The sequence below is a fragment of the Hippichthys cyanospilos genome, chromosome 4 (assembly GCF_059441005.1).
Source record: "Hippichthys cyanospilos isolate Australia breed blue-spotted pipefish chromosome 4, RoL_Hcya_1.0, whole genome shotgun sequence".
Lineage (NCBI taxonomy): Eukaryota > Metazoa > Chordata > Actinopteri > Syngnathiformes > Syngnathidae > Hippichthys > Hippichthys cyanospilos.
In genome coordinates, this window is record NC_142372.1 from 7,129,544 (window position 1) to 7,144,856 (window position 15,313).

General features: G+C 38.0%; 1 protein-coding gene across 2 annotated transcripts in view; it reads right to left on the reverse strand.

The window, feature by feature from the left end:
• Positions 1-10,463, reverse strand: part of tox3 (TOX high mobility group box family member 3) — a 55,586-nt gene extending 45,123 nt beyond the window's left edge. Inside the window, exons 1-2 of one of the 2 annotated variants that reach the window (XM_088414018.1) lie at positions 10,169-10,463; positions 7,277-7,489 (exon numbers count right to left, since the gene is read on the reverse strand). In XM_088414018.1, the coding sequence (XP_088270144.1) occupies positions 7,277-7,378 (102 nt within the window). In that variant the 5' untranslated portion in view covers positions 7,379-7,489; positions 10,169-10,463. Of the gene's footprint in view, positions 1-7,276; positions 7,865-10,168 lie in introns of those variants that run through there. The other variant, XM_088414017.1, reaches the window with a different exon arrangement.
• Between the last annotated feature and the right edge of the window lie 4,850 nt (positions 10,464-15,313).

The window sequence follows — 15,313 nt, forward strand, 5'->3', positions numbered from 1 at the left end:
CACATAACAGAAAGATAAGCGGCATAATATGAGCTGTGGACTGAATGCACAGCTGCGGGTTCACACGGACGCTCGGCCGCTAATAGCACTGGGTCGACGTGCAAACATCATTTAGGGGCTTTAAAATTGGAATTTAAGGTAGCGTTTGAAACGAGAAGGAAAATTCCAAATCTATGCTTGAATATTTTAAACTGTCCTCAGTTTTCACCTAATTTCAAGGGTAGAATTTTCCTTGGGTCAGTCACGACGCCTAAAAAACTTTTGTGGAAATCATATTTGCAGTTACTTAGCAAAAGTAGAGGCGCAACAATAAATCAATAATTAATTAATAAATTACCGTATTTTCTGCACTATAAGGCGCACCTAAAAGCCTTTTTTTTTTTAAAAAAAAAGCTGATGGTGCGTATGTCATGAATTGAGGGTGCGCCTTATAATCCGGTGCGCCTTATATATGGAGAAAGTTTTAAAATATGTCATTAATTGAGGGTGCGCCTTACGAACCAGTGCGCCTTATAGTGCGGAAAATACGGTCATCAATAAATTGTTAATGGACCTAAAGCTGCCCAAAGGCTCAGAATTTTAGCCTCATAACAGAATGGATGCTTTACATTTGCAAAGCAATGAGCAATATTTCAGCTAATTTTACCAAGCAAACCTGAAAAAGAATCATAAAGACAAAAGTGCTAATTAAAAAAAAATGTTCCAATTTAAATGACAGGATGAAAATGAACAAAAATGGTCAAAAAAAAAAAAATGAACAAAAATGTTCAAATAATTTTTAGTTGCCGCCCTGGATGTAATCGTTTTGCTGCTCAGTCATCAGGGTGTAACACACTTTCACTATCTGAAGCCAACATGGGATTTAAAAAAAAAAAGCCATCCCTGCTGACAACACGATGACAATTTTGATTGGCAGGCGATAAAGCAGGTTTAAGGAGTGTGTGCTCTTCCCTGAACGCTGAGTAAACAACAGAGTAGTTGTAATCAGGTTCTTTTTACAAGAAAAATGTTCGAATTAAAGAGCAGTTTGGGTGTGTTGGACTGTTCCAGTGCTGCTTCTTTTTTTTTCTTGTCTCAAAATCTAAATCAAGAAACAAAGTAATGTTTCATAACTCAAATGGTTTTAGAAAAGAAAAGTATATTCCAGAAAGTATCAAATGTTACATACCCCCAACTAAACTCATTGGCTTCCGTTTTTGTGATTTTAATATTTTTTTACCATTTGCATGACAGTTAAGCATGTTGAACATGCACAATTACCGGTATTCATGTCCTTGTATTTCCTGTTCCGTGAAAGAAGACGGCTGTGCATATGATCGTACTGCGCAGTTGTCCGTTTTCAAACATCATTCAAAAGTTAGTCTTCAACATCGTTCTCAGATACTAGAGCTTAGTGCAAGAGTACTTGCGGCGATGACGACGCACTAAAAATAAAACCCTCTCATCTCGGTGGGAAAATTGGGCGTTTAATAAATCTGGCAAACTACAGTTCCTGACAGGCTACAATTAAAAGGCTGTTTCAAAAAAAAAAAAAAAAAAGCATCAGCTATTCACATCTTGTACAATTACACATTTTACACGCACCCCGGAGTCCTATCTGTCAACTGTGATGCTTGAAAAAACAGCTTGAGAGGTCACACTCACGCACTCAAACACACACCTACATATGTACACACACATGCACACACTCTTCCCGGGCACACAGTTTAAGTTGTGTTTGGATATGTTTAGAATGTGTGTGATGAAATGGCACCAGCTGTGTACACTGGAGGGATGCACAAGGCCCACTAGTAAAGACGGAGATTTAACCCTTTCCCTGCTTACTGTGCAGAAGGCGGGGCAAAGGAAACAATGGCAGGGGGAGGGGGGAGGGGGGGGGGGGGGGGGGGGGCTTTTCAACTATTCAGTGTCAGGATCAGTTTCTTTTTACAAGCCAAGTAAATGCCTCAGGTAATTACAGCTGCAACCCTTCAACTGACATTTTTTTTTCCACAGCGCAAACATGAATGACTCAAGAGAATCATAGGGGGCTTTAAGAAAATGCAAATAAAAATGCTAAAAGTGGACTTTTCCACTAAGAACTTATAAACTAATTCAATTAGCAGCCAGAACAGCCGCGGAGGAGAGCAACACAAACTGGTATGGACACATTAATGTAGCTTTTACAAAAATAGTGCCAACAAAACTGCAAACAAATATACCACATTAATTAAAATAAGAAATCTACAAGTCGAGGAGAAGGATCAACAGTATTTTACTGTATTTGAGATGATAGTGATACGGTAAACTCCATCTCTTTTAAAATTATACAAAGACACATTTTATTTGATATATTAAAGGGGAAGTCAAATTTTATTTTTCAAAAAATATGTTCTCAGCAGCCCTAAGAATCTAAAAACGGTATTCTGATTATTATTGCGTATGTGGAGTGTGATTTAAGCAGAAAAAAATTACACGTTTTTATCCATCTCATACGTTGGCAATTTTACTATTAGCTGATGACTGAAAATGAGTTTCTTCAGGAAACGACCGTTCATCTCGTGAATGTCACATGCGCAAACTCAGAAAACACATGAGCATGTTGGTTGTTACCTAATGCTGCTTGTAGTGTATACATTTTCAATGTCCACAACTATGGCCCAGCCAAAAAAAGTAAGCGTAAGTTAGCATAGAGCATTCATTTATTTGTATTTATTTTTATTATAATAGTAATATAAAATCTGTACATTTTACTTGGAGGAGACAGAGTGCACCAAAAAAACAGTCTGTTGTGGAAAAGTGGAGACTCTGGAGTGCAATACAATACTCAAGAGTCCAGAACTAAGGCACAGCAAAAGCTAGCTCACTTGAGCCCTGTGTTTGTCTTTTCTAACCACGTCTACTCAAATGTTACAATGACATGCTAATATTCAGATACTTAGACCAGCAAGGCAAGACCGCTGAAGTAAAAGACAAATATAATACCGCAGCACCCAGAGCTAATGTACAACAATATGGTAAGCTAATATGTTAGCATATGTATAAATGCTAATCATCTCTCGACAAGTACACGCGAATGTTACAGTGATGTAGCAACTGTTCCATTTTCGTCATCTTTTTCCTTTAATTTGTAAAATCCTATACCCAAAAGTTAGCGCATGTGTATGTTTTAACTCTGGTGGAATTCTTGTTCTTTTGAGTATTAGCACCAGGGCAGGTGAAGAGTTTGCAAGAACATCTGTTGGTAATTTCAATCTCTCTGCGCCTCGAGGCAATGAAATCCCACACTAAATGGATACACTATCTGAAACATTATTAAGGGGAAAAAAGGAGCGAGGAGGACCAGATGGTCATAAATATGAGGGATACACTGAGTCTCTTTCATGAAAGCATTTAGGTTGATCACATTCTGCTTTAACAAATACCAAAAAGCAAGACAAACCCAAAAAGCTCTTCAACTTTTGCACAGTGCTGAAAGTTTTAACGCGGAACCGCATAGCCTTTGCTGTCTCTCATCAAGTGCATTATACGGAATCAGGCAAATAAACGCTGGATGCGTGGAAATTAACTCCGGCGTGCTCATTATCAGAACAATGAAAGCACTCTGTTAATGAATGCAACCTTGTATTGCTTCACGTAATCCAAAGAGACAAAAAAAAAACTGAGTCACAATGCTGAGTCACCACCGCAACAGCAAGTGAAGAGCAATAATGTCAGTGCCTGACAGTAAATATGAAAAAGTAAATCTACGTAAAATAAACATCGGAGAAGCAACATTCATTTTTTTCCCAAAAATATTTGAAATAGCGGATGGAAGTTTTGGCTAAAATGTGTTTCTAAAACATTGAACGTTTAGCGGTTAGCACATCTGTCTCATGGTTCTGACATTCTAGGTTTGTATCTAATAGTCTATCTTTTCAAAATAGTTTTTCGTCTATAACTACTATCCATTTAGAAAGTGTCCACTCCGGTTGATAACGTTCTTCTTGAGGTCACACACTAGTTCAGAGTGAGTCATCAGTGCCTCAAGTGGTTTTAGCCAAGAAGCATACTCAGTTTTGCCTTCATTGCTTTATGAAAATAATTACTTAATGAGTGCCGCAAAATCAGCAGAATCTTCAATTGAGATGTTCGATGGAACTTAATCCACTGCACAGGCAGTTTTTTTAACATTCCTTCTGTCATTCTAGTGTTAAAATGGTACTAAATGCCTAAAATTAATATCCCTAACACTTTTCTTAGAACGAATTCCTTGTAGCATTATTAAAGTGCCCCTACAGCGCTGACAAGGAAATATATATGGTTTGTCAAGAAAAACAACAGTTTTGGTTATGTTAAAGCAAACTTTTGATATAGCTTGGGGAACCTATTTGTTGAGACAACATGTGTGTAGACATTATTCCCACAGGGGGCAGAGAAATGATATGGCATAGTTGACAGCCAGTATTTCCTTCCATTGTCTCCCTTTCAATGCGTGGCATGTTCCTGGTCAACAATGCCATACATGGCACAACGCTGCCCCCTGTGGCAAGTATCTTTGTGTGCATGTTCTCTAAAACCAATAGATCCCTCGAACTACTATAAGTTTGCTTTATTGCAACCGGCAAAATTAAAAACACATGTAGATGCAGTTTTTCTTCAGCATACATTTGAATGGCAACCTGACGAAAAAATAAAACTTTTAAGTTTTTGGTTTCGTTTTCTTTTAAAAAGTAAGCTATATTCAATGAAGATTGATTCCCGGATAACTGCAAACTCAAACCATTTTTTCTCACATTAGGGCCTTTTCATTAATTATTCATGAACCAAGTACAGTAGTATTGTTTGAATATTATTTATGTTGGACTGTGAAATCTCAGCAAAGGAAATGCACCCAAGAATTCCAAAGTTTAGTCCAGTCAGAGTTACTTACCCCAGCGTTTTATCATCATCCAAATCGTACTACTTAATCTTACATTCAACTTTTCAGATGAATCTAGTCCAATCAAAAGCATTTTCCAGAAGCATTACTCTTCTGTGTGAAGTCGCAGCTTGTTCCTCCTCCATCTCAATCTCCATTAGTTATGACTCCAACGCCTAATTATCTTGGTGTCATTTGTTTGGATGTTTCTGTCAATTATAAAAATTAACCTCTCAGGTCTCAAATACTGCCTCTGTGTTTTTTTATTTTTTTTGTTCTGTGACTGAAGAACCTGCCAGGGTGTATTTATAGATTTAATAGAGCGATGTGTAACACCAACTGAGTGCAAGCGCTTGGCAAAGTGAGAAATAAACAGGGACAATTTGAATGATGCATGCAAGGGAGTGCATGTGTCCATGCAAACGGTAGTCATTAGCATGAAACGATCTGTGATTGTTAAGCCCGCGTCTCCATTTCCGTCATAACTGGTCGAGATATACTGTAGGAAAAGCCTCCCTTTGTTTTGTGTCCAATTAACTGTTACGTATGATTACACTTGACCTGGGAAATTTAGAAGCAAACGAAGAACAAGAAATCAAGCCAAATCAAAGCAGCGTTCTCTAGGGGCTGATGAAGACATGATGAAATCGAGGACATATGACAAGTTGGCCACAATGGAGCTGATGAAACAGTAAGACGAACCGGCAACTTTTTTTTTTTTTTTTTGCGGCAGAGGCCAAATAGACCCAATAACCTTGAAGGCGGAAAGCATCGTATGGACTTAACAACAAAAAAACTGTTGTGGGATTATTTTTCTGTCAGGATGATATATCACCACTGCTAGAAGTTACGCTGACATCATATTGCAAAAAAGAAAATAAAAAAAGTGGGGCTTACATAACATCATGGGGCTATTAAACATACCACAACTCCCTGGTGATGCTTAACAAGCATGCAGTGAGGTGACTCTTGGAAATACAGTAATGCTAATGGTGAACATCGTGTGGTCTCTTAATATTACAGCCTGCGCTTGAACATAGCAAACGCAGACGTTTAGTTTAAATTTGCGTTTGGGATCAGGGGCAGGGCTTATAATCAATGAATTGTTAAAAATTTGGTCAATGAGTGCACTACTTGGCTGTTACCAGCAGAGACACTGTTGAGTCACTCGCAACTTTTGCAGACCAGGAAAACGGAAGTCTTACTCAGGCTCCAGTGGTATTAGCTTTGGATGGAAACCGGAGTTCAGGATTCCAAAGAAAATAATCATTTTCCCACACATTCCATCAAGTAATTTGACCATAAATTAAATGCATGTAGATTTTTTTTAAACTCTGCGCTGGAAATATGTAAAATTCAACTTTTAAAACATTGTATAGGGGACAAGCTTTACAAACATATTTGGTAACAATACTTTGACTCTCTACAGCCTCTCAAACTTGGGCGAAGCAAGCACATAAAGCAAGCAATTAAAAAAAAATGTTATTTTGTTAATACCATGCATATTTACTGGTGACATGACCTGAATTTCTATTTCATAACACTAAAATGGAAATGTGCCATCGTCCATCCCTCACCAATATCAAACTATTCTCGTGTTACCAGATGACATATTACAAAGCCACTGTCCAAAGGGAAAAAATAATAATAATCTACCGTTCGCAACTTTGAAATATGTCAGTCAAGTCCTAAACCGAGGACTTCTTAACAATTTGATTTGGCAAACTGAGCAATCGGACAAAGGCGCAACAACTTTGCATGCTGCCATTGGTGAGTCTTTTTTTAAAGACTATATGGAAACATTTGGCATAATGTTGATTTTATATAAGTAAAATATTGATTCTTTGAACAAAACAAAATAGCAAAACAGTTTCTAATGTATAATTTCTATTTTAGTTTGAATTAAACAGCATATCTATTTTTTAAGGAAAGACTGCAGTATTGCTACAACAAAAACTGTTGTAGTGCATTATACTTGATGCATGACTCCAAGTTCAAGGTTGACCACACATTGGCATTGAACATAAAAATGGATCGCAGCTTGCAAGTAATGACTTTTTTTTTTTTACTAGATTGCAGATGGTAAAATGCTGTGTTACTGATTGTTTATGACTTCATGATCCACATTTGCAGCACTAAATCAATGCCCTCTTGTGCTGTTGGTCCTAATTCGTGATGTCATTGCAATGCATTAAGTTTGAGGTGGTAAATGTTTGGTGGTCTTCGCAGACTATAACACGCCAAAGTCCGTTCAAAGTTTGCATCTAAGTTGCGGATGAAATGAAGTGAGTACTTGAAGCATCAGTCCAACAGCATCAGAAAACGTATAGATGTTTAGGTCAGTTTGCAAGAGGTGCACGCTGGTGTTATGTCTATCGTCATACGAGACCCCCTCACCTTGTTGAAGTTGTAGTATCCCAAACAGTGGGAGAAATCCAGGTTTGCTGGTTCTCCGGGAATAGCATTTCCAGCGGCATTGGGGTAAAAACGTACATCCATGGCAAAAGGCGGGGAGGGGGGGTCGCGCGGCTGTGGCGCACCGGGGTACGGGCTGCTTTTCTCGGCTTTACAATCCAAAGCGCACCGCAGAGTCTGGTGGTGGTCTTGCTGCTGGTAATAGAAGTAAAAAGTAATAGAAGTAGTAGAATTGGAAGTTTGGGTTATCCTTCCTCTACGCGCAAGGAATCCCTGCAGGAAAGCAGTAAGAAGGTGCCCCTCATGGAGCGCCAGTGGCCGAGCATGAACGCGCAGCTGCTGGATACAAAAGAGCGACAGGGAGCGAGCGAGCGACTGGCTGGGTAGTGAGCGAGGTTCGAGTGAGTGCGGGTCCACCTCCTCCCGGCGACTTCTTCTGCTGCTCTTTCTCTCACGCACCGATGCAAAGTTTCGAGTTAGTCCCGACACATTTACACGCGAGTTGAAACAAGTTAGCCGAGGAAGTGACCGAGCGAGCTGGTTCAAAAGACTGCGCGGACACGCGGGAGATGGACGTGATGTGTTTATGGTAGTTAATAGAGTGAGTGCGCACGCCAGAGGAAAACAAGGTGTGGAGGAGAGTTTGCGCGCAAGACACGCCCATGCTAAACGGATGCTAACGCTAATACAAAGATTCAAAGAAGTTAGGGTCAACCTCAGTTCTTCATTTATAATCAAGCTTCAGGTTTTTTTTTTTTTTGGGGGGGGGGGGGGCGGATATTCTTGGGTCATTTCGGTTGTTGCTTGTTCATCAAATGATAAATACATAAATAAAAATAAATAAATAAATAAATCTAAGGCCTTGTCTACCTGTAACCGGATCATTTAAATCCGCATAGACTTCGTCGTCGTTGTTTATTTCAAAAAGTCGCATCTATACGAAACCGCATAGTGCGGTTTCAAATTCGTGTACAAGCATGCCAATTCGCTAGGTGGCAGTAATGTGCAAATTCTGTCCAATCAGAAAGACTCTGTCATGGCCAATCCGCCTCTGACGTACCGGTATCCGCGTCTTCGGTGGAAAAAAAAAAAAAAAAAAAGAGTAACTTGGTAACTTCGGGGACATTATGGTAAATGCAGCAATACACACTCCTCTTCTGGCTGTACGTAGCTATAGCAGCCATGGCAGCCTCCAGAGTAGTGCCACCCACCATGTAATATCTTTTAATGATAACTAGACCTACAATCATATTTAAAACATACTGTTGGTCGTTAAAAACACATTTATTTGAAAGTATTTGAAATTTATAATAATTATGGCCAAATCGTATTTATTCTCCCTTTAACATGCTTCCCTCGTGTCTGCCAATCAGCTTCCTGGTCCACTTGTGTCTTGCCCAGGTGTTACTTGTTATCTGGTCAGTTTTTGGTGTATTTTTTTCCTTTCTGTACTTGTGGGTCATTGTCGATGTTGATGTTGATCTGCGTTAGTTTTTGTGAATGAGATTACTGTGTTCCTCCAACTTTTTTATTCAACTGTTTCGGTAGTTAAGTTTATTTCTGAGTTTTTATTTGTTACTTTGTATGCAGTTTTGTTCTTTGTTATTTCACCCAGATGGTGTAAAGTTCATCATGGTATGATTACTTACTTAAACACTACCAGGAGTGTGTCTTGGTTAAAAGACTGTGAGAATGATGTGGGGAAAAAAAAAAAAAACAACACAAAAATGATCAAAATGCTCAAGAGTTAAAATGGTTAAGGTTTATTTACACTACCACAAACCAAGCTAACGCTAACAATTTGTCTCTATCCTCATGCCAGCCTTTCTAGAAATATATAAATTTTATTCACTCTAGCACAATCCAAGCTAACATTAGACCTAGCCAAATACATGTACAAAACAAGTCAGTAAACTACAAAGTTCTGCAAACATTAATAATACATTGTGTTAAGAAATGGGTTACTCCTCCGAGGAGTAACATATTCTTCTTTCCTGGCTGTTTTAATAAATAGGTCAACGCTTTTCAACAGCGGTGCAATCTAACATTTGATGTGAGATGAAGGGTGATAAACTCAAAACGTACAGAATATTCCATTTTAACAGCCGGTCGACAGCTAGCAAAACAAGTCAACATAGCGGCATCTTCACACTGCTCTTTCATGTCAAAGAAATGGACTTATTGCGTTTGCTGCTTTTCAAACGCAACTGTTTGTGTGCGGTTGTCACATTTGGCTCTGGCGAGTTGCAAAAAAGGTGCGAATAAACATGGAAATCAATGGCGTCGGCCTTGAGTACGACACATGAGCAAAGCTTTGTGTTTGTGTTCTGTTCATCTGCGAAATGTCACAAGTGCCTGTACATACAAAACAACAAATTTCTAATCTCTCTCTGGAAATACCTCCAACTGTACAGCATACAGGAGACCTGTGAATCGGCGCTCTTGCTGAAAGCTTTTTATTGCGGCTTTTCACTAATTTGTCAAGCCATTCACCACCTTCAATGAGCAATTCACCTTCAACACAGTGTCAGCTGGCACTACTCCCATTTCCCTCGCAAACCTAAATAAAAGTCAGAACACTTAGTTCAGTCTTTTAGCGACCTTTTGGAGCACGCATACCCTTATTGTGGGGGCTCAAAACACCTTTGCATTTTGCTGCCATTAATAAAAGTCCGATTTCATGTTTTTACATTTTACTCTCGGCAGTGGTTCATATATTCATTCCGAACATGTAAACAAATCGAAGAATGTCATAAAAAAGAGTAACAATGAAACTTGAACCACATCCTTTGTTACATTTACATTTTGGATTGTTTTACATTCATTATTAGACTTGTAATTATCAATTTTGGAAATATAATGAAAATTTCATACCTTGTACTTGTGCAGTTGTCATGATCCAATCCAATCCAATCCAACTTTTTTAAGCTCTTTAAAACAACCACAGCTGACCAAAGTGCTGTGCAAAAAAATAAAAACATCGTGACAACAGACACAATAGCTCAAAGACATAAAACGCTGAATCCGATCAGATAAAATGAGCAAGGGTCAAACATAGAATAAAATGAAGGATAAAAAGGATAATATAGCGAATAAAAAAAATTATAAGGAAAAAAAGAATAAAGGAATAATATAAAAGTTAAAAGTCCACTGTCTTAATAAAGGCTATCTAAAATAACCTCCAAAGTTGAGATGGTCAGTTTTTTTTTTTTTTTTTTTTTACTGTTCCATGCCATTATTGCCTGTTGTCACCAATTTGCATCATATGCCAATTCATATCTACTTTATGTGCTACAGTCAAATGAACTCAACTCAATTTAGCATCTGCTTTCAAGCCCAAAACACACAACATACTTTTTTAAATGATTGGACGTAAATCAAACTTATCAATGAATGAATTCCTTTTTACTTTTTACTTCCTCAAATAGCGCAACACATGCTTCAAATGAACCCAATGTCAAAGTTCGGTTGCCTTTCTGAGTATATTGTACAAGCGTGCACAAGACAGAGAAGCTTATGAAAGTGAACACGGTGTGCATTGGCATGTTTGTGTACGAGCGTAATCAATGTTGTACAGTGCGCTGCTGTGCCGGAGGCAGATAATCCCCATTTGAACGTTCTCCAGCCTCCTTGCTCGGGAGATGGTCAACAATCCGAAAGTGTCGCCAAGAAATGTGCTTTGTAATTACGGACACATTGATGTTGGCCTACATGCAAAACGTGTTCCTGTTTGATATCGTCTCACCCCCCCCCTGTTCCCCCCTCCCGCATGCATAACCAAGCAGTGCTACACTTGCAGATACGCCCACCCAATCAAATCCCATTCAAGTGACACATAAAACATCCCACACCTTCTCCCACACAGCACACATCAGATAAGCAAGCTCTCACTCGGTGCTTGCTTTTGGGATGTTATGTTGGCCACATGACACAATCATTGTGGATTTTTTTTCCCCACACCTTATTCCATCTTTTTTTTTTTATTGTTGTTTAGCAGTGCAACCAGCCGGTGGAATTCATTTCCTTTCCTCTCCTTTGCTTTTTGGGAAAGCCAAGATGAGTTACGCTTCTCCACCATATGTCATTTCCTCCCCAGCCAGGCAACACTGTAGCGACATGAAAACAAATAATCATCATGCCCTTGCTCCCGCTCGACTGCAATTAAAGCAGAATTGCATGATTAGGCCCACGTGCAAAAAAGGCAAAAATGCAAAAATAATTCATTAGTCTAATAATTTTTTGTTTGCGGCTACCATTCTTGCTTGTTGATTCCGTGTGACGCTTCATAAATTGCTCATTAAATGAAGACAAATAACAATTTGATGCTGTTTTTTGTCTAATATTGTCTCACACAATAATCAGGATAAAAGATGAAAGCAACATGGTTTTGCAACATGACAACATGACATACAGACAATAAAGGCGAAGCTGGGGGGGGGGGGGGGGGGGGGGTGACCTCAGAGAAAAGGCTTTGTTTTTGTAATGTGAAGTGTAATTGCAATAAAATAAGAATTTTCATCCTTTTTTTTTTTTTTTTTTTAATTTCAGGCATTTTTTTTCTTAACTGTAACCTGTATAAACACTGTAAAAAATCATTTAAAAAGAAAGAGTGTGATGACCCCAGAGAAAAGGCTTTGTTTTTGTCATGTGAAGTGTAATTGCAATAAAATAAGAATTTATCCTTTTTTTTAATTTTTTATTTCAGGCACTTTTTTCTAAGCTGTAACCTGTATAAACACTGTAAAAATCATTTAAAAAGAAAGAAAGTGTGATGACCCCAGAGAAAAGGCTTTGTTTTTGTCATGTGAAGTGTAATTGCAATAAAATAAGAATGTTCATTTTTTTTTTATTTCAGGCACTTTTTTTCTAAGCTGTAACCTGTATAAACACTGTCAAAAATTATTTAAAAAGAAATAAAGTGTGATTGGTTCATTTCCTACGGCACACCTTGACTATATCCCATGGAACATGGAACGGTGGTTGAAAAACACCGCGTTAGACTACTGACCAAATAACTAAAAGTGGTTGCAGCAGGTGTTTGGTCTATTTTCGGCCACCAAATTGTCACGTGCGACGATGTGTCAGACAAAACAACCTTAGCTCGCTGAAATGTCCAAGCAAAAGTATAAAATTCCTGGTTTACACCAATACAAAAATCCAGATGTTTCAGTTTTAAGACTCAATCGCCCAGCGCGATCTAAAAATTTAGTCCCCATTGAGTCAAATTGTTACTATCCCTACCTACCTGTACCTTCATTAGATTTTTAACCTTTTACAATCTTTCAAATCTCTTGAGAGTTGTTGATCCCGTGGATGAATTTAGCATCTCCTCCTTTTTCTGACATATTTTGTTTCAAACAACATTTATATTATTTAAGGGTTTTTCAATGTATCTTTTATTAATATAAAATCCTGCAGTGGATTCTTGTCTTTTTTACCACTCTCCTACCAGCATATTGATCCACAAGGGGGCAATTTCTAATGTCAGAAGTTATTACAGTCATAAAGAAGTTTAACGACTTTTTGGAGCCAATAATGTTATTGCTTCTCTTTTCTGTATTAATATGAAAAGCTCAGTGGCCTTTTAAAAGAGTGGACAACTAAAACCGTTGCAGGAAATGTAAGCCAAACCTCTGTTTGGTTTTCTTGGAACAGTACTAATGTTCCTGTTAATTAATTTAAAGGAGACACTATGTGTTTTCTATAATTAATATTATTGAAAGTCCTTCCTAGGCGTATTATTAAGATGTACGCAACATTCATCGGTCAAAGGATAGAATGACAGTACACTTAACATCCACCTGTTAGATGCTGGCTTGAATAACAATTGTTTTCGTTTTGTGGGAGTGCTGCTGGTTCTGTCTCATCTATATGCAGAATATGGCTTTAATTGTGATGTTCCTTACATTTTGCTCGTTAGGCAAATCTTCTGATCCCTCACCCACTCGTCATTTTAAAAAATGTGCTGATACCATTTTTGTTACTTTTTTCATGTTTGTGGAGATTACCAAAGGCCCACATCATTTGTTTTTTGTTTTTTTTAAGTTTGTTGTGAAAATTTTTCATTGTTAGTTTGTGATTACTTTTAGGTGTTTATTAAATGCATTAGGTGCTTTTTAAATGCTTAGATTTGAAGTTGACAGTTTTTTTGTCTTTTTAAATGCTTAGATTTGAAGTTGAAAGTTTTTTTGTCCTTCTAAAAACTTTAAAACCAACCAATTATTCAAAAATGGAATACTGGAACTGTATTAGGTCAATGCACTAATCTGCCTCATCACCGGTCACTTTACCGCACACATGCACCTTACAAATCCTGCATAGTGCAGGAAAAGCTGCTAAATACATAATATTTTGCACTGCATGATATTTTGCGCTGTCATCTTCATATGTATTCAGTTTCTTCCACTTCATCTACTCGAGAATATGCTCAGAATGTAAGTTTTTTCATTTATTAGTGGTTCATTATTACTGCCATTATTGCTCTATTACTGTTTTTTGTTTTTGTTTTATCGCCTGCTTTATTATTTGCTCGATTGTGGAATGTAGTCTGCTCGGGTAGGTGAACAGAATAAGAATTTCATTGTGTAACATGACCTTGCATATGACAACAAAACTCTTGAATCTTGAATTACACTAAGTGCAGTGCATTACACGTGAATTAAAAAGTACATTTTCGTATTTACTAAGCTAAGCAGACATTTTATCCTTAAAAAAAAGCTTTAAAATGCGTCACTTTGGGCCACATGATGAAGGTTACATCAATAGCCCTGGTTGCTAGTTTCCATGTTGTTTACACTCTGTATATAAATGTAGTTTTGAACCGCAAAACCAAAAGAGCGAATCAAAAGGATTTTGTTGTGCTCATATCAAAGCCATACTGGCCCTCTGCGGTCGATGAGGAGCGAGGACTGCACAATGACATATATGCAGGGACATTTCATTACATTACTTCCAATTAAATATCTGTCCTCGGCCACGTTAGTCATCTTAGCGCTCGCCATTCATACTAATTAGCGCTCGTCTTGCGTGCCGAGTGCTGTAAAGAGGGCATTTCAATATCCCATTAAGTTATTCCAAGATAGAGCGCTTGATTGACGTTCCATTTAAAGGCGGGAGAGGATTGAATTATGTTTCGCGCTTCAATTTTTCTTTTAACCATTTGAGGTCTTTTTTTAGAGTTCAAGTTGTGATATTGCGCGCTGTGAATAATCCATGACTTCTGCTTACATCTGATTCAAACCGTCTTCTTCATTGTCAAAAGTGCAGCTGTTTTGAGTCACCCATCTAAATCAAAGAGCATATGTTTGCCTTTCAGAACCGTATAAAATTAAAACCACCACGTCGAACAGTTACTTGGATGCACGTCTTTATCCTGCGTGGCAGTTTTGGCGTTGGGGAGGGATTGTGTGAAATTTTAATGATTTGCTGATTTAAAGCAGTGTAAAGTGGCTCCTCTGAGCTGCATGCAGTTCACTCTACCAACTTAAATTAAAAGCACATGCACTCACACACACACACACACACACACACAAAGCCTCTGAATGTCTTAAATATTTATTCCATTGCCACCAAGCATTAATTACCTTACATTTTGACAGGACATCTGTTATTGCAGAAACGTTGGCTCGCGAGAAAACATTCTATGTGTCTCCTGTGGTTGTGTACGTACACTAAACGGTGTGGTGTAATGAGTTTTTAGTGATGAAATTTCAATGTGGGATGATTAATAGCTCTCAGCGAGAATACAGTCAACTATTCTGCAAGCAAACATTTCTTTGTAGCTGTAATAGGAAGGAAACAAGAAGGATTTGTTTTTTCTTACATATACGATTAAACATGTTCTCAAATGGAGGTACTGGTACCCCTGGGGGTACTTGAAGGAGGGTACTTGAGATTTGAAATAAAACGTACAATCAAGCATGCAAAAACCCTTTAAAATAAATATTGAATTAATTGTTTCAGGAAAATATAAGTTCGTAAAACAAATTTTATGTTCTGTAGGTTGTTCAATTTCAATGG